Source organism: Anser cygnoides, chromosome 20 (genome assembly GCF_040182565.1).
Source record: "Anser cygnoides isolate HZ-2024a breed goose chromosome 20, Taihu_goose_T2T_genome, whole genome shotgun sequence".
Lineage (NCBI taxonomy): Eukaryota > Metazoa > Chordata > Aves > Anseriformes > Anatidae > Anser > Anser cygnoides.
This window is the reverse complement of record NC_089892.1, coordinates 11,082,709-11,095,242: the sequence shown is the minus strand read 5'-3', so window position 1 is coordinate 11,095,242 and position 12,534 is coordinate 11,082,709. Positions and strand designations below refer to the sequence as shown.

Sequence of the window (12,534 nt, the reverse complement as noted above, 5' to 3'; positions counted from 1 at the left end):
ACTTCCTCATTTTTAACTGAAAAAGCAGAAGAGCAGCGTTTGCACCTGCCTGCCGGTCCGTAAGCCAGGAAGGATGGGCTCTGCTCGCCTCCACCAGGACCTGGGGCTTTGCAACAGAGGCAAGGCTCCTGCTGCATAATTAGTAGCACAGCTTCTTGCATAAAATAATTTCCAACTCAAAATATGATTCCAAAGGTGCTTTTGTACTTATCTGGTACGTTTAAGTTAGTTAAACAAAACTAATACAAATAAATATCCATTAAATTAAAATGCACAAAACCAGAATGTGGTTTCTGGCCATATGTTCCTCAATTCAAGTGGTAAGCAAAAAGTAAATCATGAGATAAATAAAAAATGTATCAGTCAACATCTCCTAACAGGATAAAGTGTCAAAAATTAGGAGTCCAAGCAGATGTACAACTGACCCCAGAAATGCATGTTTAGAGAAAGGGCTACACTTTTTTGGAAAAAGAAAACACAACATTTTAACAGTTACTGAGAAGCATTAACAACTAAAAAGCGTTAAAATGTTAAATGAGATTTCAGACTCAGGCATGGGCTTTCTGCTTGATCATTGAAGTTACCACCACAAACGCTGGGGCCACCATGGACAGGACGGGGAGCCCCGGACCCACACGGGCTGGTAGCAGCTCAAAATCCACTAGTATTGAACCCAAATTGCTGCCTGACGCACCTCCACCACACTGCATTCAACCCGTGTTAATTAATGCTTATGTGAATTAATTGTTCTCACCCATACCACCAAATTCTGTGTTTTTATGGTAACTTGTGAGGTCCTTTCTCAACCTCTCCCAAAGCAGAGTAAGGCGGGTTAACTCACTGGATTGTTTGTGGAAGGGTGGAATTGTTTGTTTTACCTGGGGGGGGGGAGAAAGGAAAAAGAAAAAAAAAAAAGGAAAAAAAAAAAAGGAAAAAAAAAAAAGCAACCTGAACGCATTCCCAAAGACAGCTGAATCATTTTCGGCAAAACACAAAACACACGTACAGGTCAGGAGGGAGCCAGAAACAGACACCCAGCATGGAAAATTTCACCCCAAATAATTAAAATTTGGCAACACGATAAGCAACTGAAAACAGACCTTACAAAGGAATGTGCCATAAAAATAACTGCTGGCCTACCTACCTGCACTGTCTATTATTATTAACTTCAGAGCAACAGAAAATGCAGGAAGTGCTTTTTTTTTTTTTTTTTTTTTAAACAAAGGGTAAGACACTGGCAGTTTCCTATTTAACTTTCATTAAAGAACCAAAAAAAAAAAAAAAACAAGAGAGAGAGAGAGACAAAGAAGAACCCCCTACCGCACCAAAACATCTGCAGAACACCAGGACCCATCCATACACCCGTGCCCTTTGCTTCCCACCGTCAACATGGGGATGCTAAGGAAAAGCTCAAGTGCTGAATTTTGCACTGCAGCCCTCTGCATCTCCCCCACTTTGTTCTCTCCCTCCCCCCCGGTCCCAGCTCAGCGATGCCCCCCACGTTTAACAAAAGGCAGGGAGCGATGCTGAGCGGCTGGGTGAGCTGAGCACCTGTGCCCATGCACTTCCTGGAGTCAAAGTATCCCCTACACCAGGCAAAATGATCTCTGATGCTTTGGAAAGCTTTGGCTTATCCCATCCTTACCCTTTGCCTTAGCACATCTACACGGGCTGCACCAGCCTCTGAAAGGGATGATTTTTCCACGAGGGAACAAGTAAGTTCATCGGGAAGGAGGAATGTGCTGCCTATTTCCTCAGCTGCAGCATTCCCCTCAAGAAATAACCAGAATAATAATAAAAAAAATTCAACAAGGAGGAAGTCTGAGCTCTACCAAGGCATCTCCCCCAGGAGAGCAGGGAGCACCAGCAGAGCCGAGCCCCAGGGATGGGGTGCCCCTGGCCCTGCCCTGACGAACAGCGGTGCTGAGTTAGCGCTGAGCATCTGGGGCAATTCCTCCCCTTCCTTCAGTTGCTGTCTTGCCGCAGTGAAAATGCAGAGCATGTAGGGGCTGAGGTTGGTGCTTTCTCCTGCAGCAAGGTGGAAAACCCGATATTAAAAACAAATCACGCTCCAAGATGAGAGTAGTGGGAGTATTCTCTACTCGAGGTCACCACGACAAAGGTGGTGACTCTCACCTTGGCCACAGAACTGCATGGAGCCCCAGCCCAGCCAGAGGTGAGCAGGTGAGAAGGGCATCAAGGGTGACAATCAGGAACATAAGGGCCACGCAGGAACCATCACCTGGCACTGGGCTCACCCAAGCAGCATCGATGGCGCTGGGACAGGTCCACCCATCAGTGACTGGACCAACGCATCTACTGAAATCTTTTAGTCTGTAACTCAGCACACCCAGTGCCAGAGGAGAGTACAGCAACAGGACTACAGATATTTCTGCATATGCATTATTTAAACCCAGCTCTACAAAGACTTGCTTTAATGTTTAGATTTCCAAAGTTCATTCACTGGAAGCTGCCAAGGTGACTCCACGGTGCCGTGACACACCAGTTCCCAGCTCCCAGGCACCAGACAGACAGAGCATCCCCACTGCCATGGGGACACCATTAACCCATCATTAACCCATCCAACCCCACTTGGCCACCACCAAATCTGCATGCTTGGCGCACGTTTGAGCGGAATTCATGAGTTTATTACAGCTAGCTCACCGACATGAGCTCATCCATCTCATCTCCCTGTGCAGGTAACGCCTGCTGCAACCAGTTACTCATCGTACAAAGAAACCAGTTGTTACAGAGCAATTTCTAGGTGGGAAAACACCATCACCTAAGGTTCCTGTGTCTCCTTCTTGCTGGTGGCCGATGTCCCGGAAAGGACATGTGGCAAGGAATACATTCAGGCAGAGAACATGGTCTATCAGCACGATTCAGCACCCAGAGGTGGTGGTTCCCAGAGCCTGAGGCCAGGGGTGCTGCTTGACCACCACAGTGCGAGGACAGCCAAGAGCGCTGCAGCGTCCCACCACGAGAAACCACCAGAGCTGCAAAGAGATGCTCTCGTCCCCACGGGGCCACCCCACGGGTGATCCCATGCACAGAGTCCGACTGATCCGCACCTTGTCTCTCCCAGGTGCCCATCCCTGAATTAACAGGGAGAACTAAAAGCTGACGATGCTTCACACCACTCGTACGCCTGGGGAAGGAAGCAGCCCGCCTCCCTGAAGGTCCCCAGTTGTCCCAAAGCTGCTCAGCGCTTCCCGAATATGGCTGATGGAGACGGAGCCAGGAGCTCCATCAGCCCAAAGCAGCCCAAAGGTCAGACGTGAGCACAAGATTTCACTGGAGAAGCTGAAACGAGAATGACGCTTTCCACGTTCAGAGTTTCAGTTCTGACTTAACCCAGGGGCCCTCTCTACGCTGATTTCAATTCTCTTTGTATTGGCAGAAGAATTATTTTTCTTTTTCTTTTTTTCTTTTTTTTTTTAACATTGTTTGGTCTTGAAAGCGGCTGGACTTGGTTTGCTTCAAACTTTTCCCCAAACTCTTATCTCAGGCAGAGAAAGTTGGAGCACAGAGGTGAAAATTCTAAGTAGACAAATAATAATGATTAGTGTTATTATGATAAAAGTGATTAAAATCTGGAAATTATTCTCAGTAAATTTCACTGTATTTACTTCTTGCCTATTACTGATTATCTTTCCATTTTATAATCTTAACTTAATAACTTGGGTGTTTTACTTGCAGCCACCCAGTTTCTGAGCTGGCTCTGTAACTCGTAATTACAAGTTCTTCTAAAAGTTTCAGACTGAAGAGGTTTACTCCCTGCTGGAAAAGGCACATTAAGGGTTTTGCTAGCTCGTAACTGGGAGAGCCACGCAAACACCAAACTCAGTGAGGAAATAATTCCGGCCACCTCTGTCACCTCCAGCTCTTCCTGTCCTGCACCAAGGGCACCCCTCCCAGTTATATCCACATCATGGATTACAAGATGAAAACCACCCTCCAGATTTAACGCCAGCCTATTGACATGAAAGGAAAAAAAAAAGATCAAAATATCACAAACAGCTTGGCCAGGCACTGAACAACTCCAGAGCTTTTTGCTCCTGAAACTGAAAAAAATTGCCTTTGAAGTACTCAGGATTTCCGTGTCACCTACCATTTGCTTTGGCTCCCAATACTTCAGATAGTCCCAGACAGGTTTAAGGACTGCAAGCAGTTGCCTTTGAGTCAAGGGAATATTCATATGAGTAATTTTATGAACTTGCTGAAAGTACTGGCGGAATCTGTGCTTTGAATTTCAATTTTTCTCTTGTGGCAGCCCAGGGAAATTCAAGTAGCGTATTCTGGCAGAGGTAGACAGAAGAAAGGGAACATTAAATAAATTTTAACCTAAAACTACAACTGTTCAAACACGTATTAAAAAGCTTCAACCTTATGCACCTCAGTGTGCTGTTGTTTTTGTCTTTTTTTTTCTCCAAAAAAAGTCATGAAATTAAAATTATGAATTAAATCAATGCAATAAATTGCCCTGGATTTAAAGAGTTACTCCTTGATTATAAGCAACTGAAAAGTAATCAAAATATTTTTTCCATCTCCTGTTGCTCAGCGCTCTTCTTACTCTGTTCTTTACGAGAAAAATAATCAAATTGAGGGTGAAGAGGAGAAAAACCATTACTGATTACTGCTGAACTCTCATATTGTAAAAGCTGGAAAATCAGAGTGACCAGGCAAAACAACAGAATTATCTGAATCAAGCCCTCCTTTATGGATGGTATGAGTTTCCCAGCAAAAGGAACAGCTGGAAATATTTTTAAAGAATAAATGTATATGGAATGAAACCTTGAGGGGGGAGGGGGGTATTATTATTTTTTACTTAGGGAAAAAAGGGGGAGAAAAACCATGCGATAGTATTTCAGAAATCCACCCATTTCTCCAGGTTTCCAATTTCACAGGAAACTCTCAGGAAATCAATTTTTAAAAAATCCTGTTACAGGCAACTTTCCAAGTTGATAAAAGAAACATATCTAAAAAAGCTATAAGCGCATGTGAAAAAAAAAATATAGTAGGACTTATTTATACACGGAATCCCACACATTTTACTACAGAAGTGTTGTTGGACACATTTTGTTCTGCCGTTTCCAAACAGGCGCATCTCCTGGCTCTGCGGAGGTCGGCTGTGCTTTGAAACGCCACATCCGAGGGAGCTGCGGTCGCCTCCCGCGGCATGAGTTACCCAGCCCGCAGGAACCGCCAGCACCGTTCCTCCGCACGCGTGGAGCGATGCAGCGGGCACGGCCTGCCCGGCCCGGCCCGGCCCTGCCGGGTGAGCGCGCGGCACGCCGGCCTGTGAGGCACGGGCTGGCAGCACGCCGGCCCAGGCTAACTGCACCGCAGGTGGAAGAACTCGGTGGAAGGTTTGATCTACGCCAGTGTTTTGTGAAAACAGAGTCACGGCACGGCTGACTGAGGCTGGAGGCACCCCTGGGGGCCTCTGGTCCAAGCCCTGCCCCAGCAGGGCCTCCCAGAGTAAGGTGCCCAGCACCACGTCCAGGAGGCTCCTGAAGATCTCCCAAGGAGGGGACTCCACAACCTCTCTGGGCAGCCTGTGCCAGTGCCCTGTCACCTGCACAGCTCAGAAGGGCTGCCTGGTGCTCAGACAGATCTTGTTGTGTTCCGTGCCAGCCACGGCGCACCGCTGACAGGAGCCTGGTGAGAGAAGCCACGGGCAGAGCAAACAGCCGAGGGCAGCAGAGCCACGCTGCAGGGAGCACGGCCCCTGGGGCAGCAGCTGCAAGCGGCGACCAGCCAGGAGACACCTCAAGCTCTCAAACCGTGGGATGTCCTGATCCAAAAGCACCTTCAGGTGCAACTCCACCATGCAGATACATGCTGCAGGCTACATGGGAGCATTTCTGCCATCAGGAGCACTCCTGATGCTCGTTAGAGCAGGTGAATGACCTGACAGCACGGTGGCTCACCAGAAGCACCTCTGCTCCTGTACCTTGAGCTGTTTCAGATGCTCAAGTCCTGCTCTCTGAGCACTGAAAATGGTGCTGGAAAAGAGAGAGCCAAGCCTGTATCTACAGGAAAACCACCCCTGAACAGGGTAGCTCCCTGGACAGATGTCCATGAAACCCCGAAGTCCCATTGCTGCCTCCCAGTGCAAAAATGCCAGAGAACCCCACAGATCGCCCCACTGGCCTCCAACAGGAGCCTGTGACCTTCAAGAAGCCCCAACCCAAGACATTAGAAAACATTCAAAACAAAAAATAAAAACAAAACATGTCCAGAACATCCTCAGAGGACAGCTTGCGCCCAGGGGAGATCCACCAACCGCAGCTTCGCGGGCCGAGGAGCCGAGGAGGAGCCCGGTGATGAAGTACTTCTTGGAAGAAACTTTCATAAGACTAAAACTTTGCCCTTTAAATCTGCAGACACTGCGATGCACGTCCCAGAGCAGCTGCCTTGTCATCTGTGTGTCCGGGGTAGTAATGTGATCCCTGGGCAGAACTGTACATTTTGGAGTTTTTAATCTTTCTTTTGTAAATTTTGGAGAATGTTTTGGGTCCTTTTGTAATTAACTGCGCTGTACAGATGCAAGCTATTAATGATGTTCAGTTTTATATCTGAGGTATATAATGAAAAATTAAACATTTGTCAAATGATAATCCAAAGCAGTAAATTAGTATCCAGAATTAAAAATGCATAATTTAATAAATACCTCAATGGACATAGATACATTGGACCACAGTACAACTGTGTTAAGAGCAGGACTGCAAGAATAAAATTCTTATTTTATCACCATAAAATAATTTTTTTTTTAGCCTTACAAGAGAAACCCCTTGTAGCACTCAGAGATGAACTAAGAAGCTGAAACTAAACAAATGTTTACCACTGGAAGGTTAACTAGGGATCGTCACCTTCTCTCCCAATTTTGTGTGATTGGCTTTTTTAATAGCATGAAATTGTGGTAATTTTACTTTGGAAAGGGAAAAAAAAAAAAAAAGTCAAACCACATTGACCTAAAAGTAAGAAGGGGGACGGCACACAAAGCTCGATGATTTTTTCAAACTTAAAAAAGAGCAGTAATTACAGGGGGAAAATTCAGAAAGAGTTTAGTCTGCCTGTCTCTCTCAAAAAAAAAAAAGAAAAAAAAAAGAAAAAAGAAAAAAGGAAGACAAAACAGTAAAAAGAGAAAAGAGAAAAAAGAAAAAATAGAACAAAGGGAAAAAAACAAAGTTTGAAAAAAGCAGGCTTAAAGTAGAAATCTTAGAAATTCTGATTGCAAAATAACCCCCATCAGCCAACCACAAATCCTATAAATATCAACAGATCAACTCCCTGAGCGGATATAAATAAATAAACAACAAACCTCCTAGATTAAAAAAAGAAAAAAAAAAAAAAAAAGGACGAAAAAAATGCCTTGCTGCCCTCAGCAAAGTCGGGTGGGTTCCCAAGAACTATGGCAATTTGGAATATAAGAGAAAAAACAACTGCTCCTGGGTACAGCTGAAACGCAAAGGCTGTGGGAGCGCCCCTGCGGGGACACGGTTCCCCTCCTGGAGACAACCCAGGGGCTGCCGAGCGCGGAGGGCGCGGTGATGGAGCTGCCGGCCTGGCCCAGGACCTGCCCTGCAAACCTCACCTCAAGTCCTCAAACAAAGCTGGGAAGAGGGGTTCTCCCCGCGTACACCAGCCTTCGCTTCTGTCACTCCCAAACTGACATCTTTCAGCAACCGCCTGGACTAAAGAAATTCTCTTTCGAGGCGTTTCCATGGGACAAACATCACCCAGACCCATCCTTCCTGACCTTATATTCTCTATAGTTCATGGAGCTGAAAAAAAATAAGGGCATAGAGCTGAAGGGAAATTATTTTCCGCCAGAAGTGTAGCTACATAGCAAGACCGACTATTGCATGGATTAGTGTCATTTTTGCTGAAGTACTCATACAATGGAGTATGACACTCATTTTCAAAAAGTGGAAGTGACACAGTCTGACATTTAAAATTTTCTGATTCATACAGGCAAAATATCTGTCCTATTTATTTTTTAAAGCAAGAACTTGAAGGTATGTTCAAAATCTAAAGGAAATACTTGCAAGCCCCAAATTTTGTTCAACCCAAAACTATATACCCCCAAATGCTATTTTTTATTTTCACAACAAAAATTTAAATCAATATATTTTTCCTTTGGCTCAACCCAAGAAGGAATTTTTCAATTTGTCAGTGCTTCAAGGAAACAAAAAATCTATTATTTGCACAGCTCTGCCACTGGACAGGTTTTGTCAGAGCAGTGCTGGAAAACCGTGACCGTGATGTGAAAAAAGGTACAAATGTTCTTACAGAATCCATTTTGGGACTGAATTTTGCAGGCTGCATCATTAGTCCTCTGTAAGCCTGCAGACCAGTAACTGCTGCCACATCTCTTGAAAGGAAAGCAAGCAATCTCTTGAAAGGAGGCATGACTGCCTCCCCAAAATTCAAAGGCGGCCTTGGGTCATGTCTAAAAAGCAGAGAGAAATCCCTGAGCCCAAGTGTTAAGGCAGAATTTTCAAACAAAGTCTGGGTTTCCCCAGAGCACAGGCTGCTGCTGCCAGTGCCTGGTTCTGCCTCCAAGTTGAGAAATGAACCCACCGCAACAGAGCCACGGTCCTTTGCGTGGAAAAAAAAAAGGACACAAAACCCTAGGCCAACGGCTGCTTCCTCCTCCAGAAATTCTCTGACTGCCAACCTGCTCCGTGCTGCTCCAGTCTCCTGTTGACCACGAACAGTACGAGATGTTGGGCTGGGAAAAGCTCACATACACCCACTTCTACAACCTCTTCCAAAAAAGTGATGCTCACTTATGCTTCATGCTGTGGCAGTCACACAGGCAATTATTCACCTTGGGTGGATTGTTTCACACTGGGATCATAAATAAACCACAGCAAAAGCAGTGGATATTTTCTATATAAACTGTTTTGTGCCCAAGGAATATGGCATACCACAAATTTTGGGAGTGCCTTATGGCACACAATCTCCAATAAATTAAACCTCCTGAACAAAGGAAAAATTTCTTAAGCCCAAGAATTGTTTTCTGCACGAAACTTTCCAAGTGTGGGATTAAAAGTATGGGAAGATGCAACAACTCGGGGCATCTGTGTGAAAGTCTGGTGAATACTGGGTACTGTCCTTGCATCCCCAAACTCCATCCTGGATCTCTACTTTGATGCACATTTGCCTCCACATTGTTCTAAATTGAAAGGAGGACATGGAGAAGGTTGACTGGAGAGAGATGGGAACACAAGGGGTGTACACCCCCTGACGAGCAGGAGAGCCTTTCAGGGAGCTTCAACATTACAAATAAACAAAAGCAGCAGACTGAGGTAGGGATGCATCTTCACTCCAGCCTCTCCCTGCTTTGTCAAGCTGGCCACTTCAGTGAGGAATCTCCAGCCCTTTACAAATACCATACACCTCCTCACCTGCTGCAACACATCCCTGAAAGGGTGAGCAGACACCCAAGGCTGGAGCTATGGATGTTCCCTGAAGCTACACCAGGTCAGAGATCTGGGCTTGCAGACACCTGGCAATAAGCCATGCTGTTGCATTTCATACGAAGAGGAAAGAAATGGGCAAGGTCAGAGAAAAAGTAAGGTTGAATTGCTCCAGCACATTAGGGCACAGGCTCACGAGCCCGCAAAGTGTCCCACAGACAAGCTCTACACTGCCAAGAAAAGCTGAACAGCTCCAACAAGAGGGATGGGGACTGAACGGGGACTGGAGATAAATGAGGATGTTACATTGAAAATATTCCCTCCTCTCGCACTAGTGAGTCGTGCAATAGATGATATTCAAACTACAGAAAACCTATCTTCCTACCCCAATTCCTTCACTTATTTATGCAGCATTTAAGGATGGAAAGCCAACATCCAGTCAATTATACTGTCTTCCTTTTCCAATTGCAAACCCAAAACCCTGTATGTAAAGGATTCCATCTCGCAGTATCTCATATATGGTTTTCCTTCACTCCAGCACAGCTAGCGATGGACTTGCTCGGCACAGCAGGGATGAGATAGACAACTTTAAATTCCTACCCTAGTGAAACAGACCACTTTAGAAAAAATAGAAAAGTCTTATTAAATAACAGTTATTTCTTGGTGAAATAAAGAAAATTGATCAATAAACCACCTTCACATTTAAGTTAACAGAAGCTGTGGTCCATGAAGCCGCACCTCCAAGAGATGCTCCCTGCACTTCTTGTGGGCAGTGTCTGCAGAGAAGCCAAGGAGTGGGTCATCCCTGGGGAATGCCTTCTGACGCTCACACCTTCTCCAGTGACCGGTGAACATGTGAGGAAGCATCTTGCAGGTCTAAGCAATGTTCTGAAGGCTGTAATTTTATAAATACTTCCCCATACTCCCTGCACCCAGAAACCGAGGTGCATACACATCACAGCCCGTGGGAGCAGATACCCAACACAACACAAGATGGCAGGCAGCTGACTGCCCAAGGCTTACAGCTCCCGGTTCTTTTTCTTAAGAAAGATAAGTATTTTATTTCCACCTGAAAGCTGGTCCTCCTCACTAGATCTAGATCACTGCCACTCGCACGCTAAGACAGGATCCTCGCAGGTCAGAGAGGCACTTGTCCCAGAATCAAACACTGGCCAAACTGCTTGAATGGCACCTCCATTTCCTTACTGGAATCAGTGTGTGTAAAGGAGAGTGAAAAGGAAGGCACAATTCTGTAAAGGACAACAGCATCTGCAGTTGTGTGCGCCCATACTGCACTATCAGTATTTCAGGGCCACCAGCTAACCTCAGGAAGTCAGGCTCCAACCAAGCATTTAGATTCCTCAACAAGAGCTGAGATTCCAAAGCAGCTTCCTGGCTTTAAGCTTGGAGGGCCTTCGTAAAACTTTGTGCCTCACAAACAGATTTCTGTGGACATTGTGTGCTCTGCAGAAAACCACGAACAGAATCAAAGTTACTCCGCTTGCTACCACAAGGGCACTATGCAGCAATTCCCCTGCTTCTGCACAGGGAGCAAAGGAGCTTCACTGAGTTGGCAGAGATCCACTACAATAATTCTCCATCAATGTTATTTTGCAGCTCTGTTTTCCACTCATACATATGGTAAGGCGGCAGCTTGCGGACTCGGTGTATTGGTCTCTTGTGACTAATTGCCTAGGTAATAAAAAATGAAAAAAACTATCCTACCGCAGCTATGCAGCCACCATACTGCAGTACAAAGTGGACATACTCTCAAGTCTCCTGGGATTCCCCTAAATTTGCAGCCGGAATAGGGTTCAGAAAAAGGACACTCAAAGGTACAGCTCCACGTTGCCTGCGAGGCTCTTCAGCTGTGACCTCCCGGCTTCCCTGCAGCCACTCATGGGCAAACTCCGCACCTCGCACAAATTATCACATGGGTATCAAAAATATCTTTACAATGGAGTTTTTATTTCCATATATTTGAAGCTGCTTTCCCTTTTGTTTCTTCTCTAAACCGGTTAAAATGAGCATTAAGGGATATAATTATGTTGTTAGCTTAATTGCCTACTTAAAGCAGAATCTACAGGGGTTTAATGCAAGATTTGAAAAGGGGGTAAAAAAGGAAATTGGGATATTAATGGATACAATTTTAAAAATGAATCTCTTCTGGGGACAAGTGAGTTTGGGGCATGGGACAGAGCCTGTGGTGGGGGAGGTGGAATCAGCCCACATCAGTTGCTGCTGCAAGGTTTTGTGAAAAATGCAAATTGTTGGCCCATTCCTTCTTCAGCAGTCTAATTTTGGAGAATTTGACCTAATTAATCATTAACCACCACAAAATGTATCCCTTCAGTTTAAAACTTTAATGCTATTATTGGCGTGACACACTTCGGCTCAGGATAGGGGCTGTTATCTGGTACATGCCCGATGCTGCAAGAACCAGTCCAATTGGGAAAACTCTCGCTTCCATATCATACGGTGGACAAACAGTTTTCCACTGTCAGAAGAGCACAAACAGGACAACGGGAGCATGAATTAGGCACACAGCCCTTATTCTGAGTTACTGTCTAAAAAAGGCACTGGTGTCAATATGCAAACATAGAAGGATGCTGATCGCCCGTACAAGTCAGCCCATCCTCTCCCACACACGCTCATACACGGGCAGTCTTTTGTATTTATTTAGAAACTCTAAAACTAAACCTGCAAAGCTTTCCGTGTTTACACCGCCTCATTTAACTAATTTTATGCCAGACCAAAAAAAGCACAGCATGAAGCCTGACAAGCAGAGCTAAGTGCAATGCTTTTGGAGGGCTGGAGACCCAGCCACATGTTCCAAAGATCCCACCGCCTCCCTTGTGCATCTAAGTGCATCATACAGCCCTGTACTGGGGAAAGACCTTTAAGGATTTAGCAAAAACTGGTTTTTCATTCGTGGCCCTAAATGCCCCTAATTTCTGCATCCATTCTTCTTTCTTCCCATGTAGAGTATGTAGAGTTGCTGTGGCTGGTATTATTTCTGTTGTCGCAGTGACTTAGACACTTGGAGTGCTTTTGGGTTCCTACAACTATAGATTTAGCTTCTCGGGCACCAGCATTTGTCAGA

The 12,534-nt window shown here is 45.4% G+C and overlaps 1 protein-coding gene across 14 annotated transcripts in view; it reads right to left on the bottom strand.

Annotated features, from left to right (window-relative positions):
- The window catches only part of ZNF618 (zinc finger protein 618), a 167,347-nt gene that overhangs the window by 101,148 nt on the left and 53,665 nt on the right, over nucleotides 1-12,534 (bottom strand). Inside the window, exon 1 of one of the 14 annotated variants that reach the window (XM_048056953.2) lies at nucleotides 4,112-4,277. The exons of the other annotated variants lie outside the window; for them this stretch is intronic. Coding sequence (XP_047912910.1) covers nucleotides 4,112-4,198 — 87 coding nt within the window. The 5' untranslated portion in view covers nucleotides 4,199-4,277. Of the gene's footprint in view, nucleotides 1-4,111; nucleotides 4,278-12,534 lie in introns of those variants that run through there. 14 annotated transcript variants of the gene reach the window in all.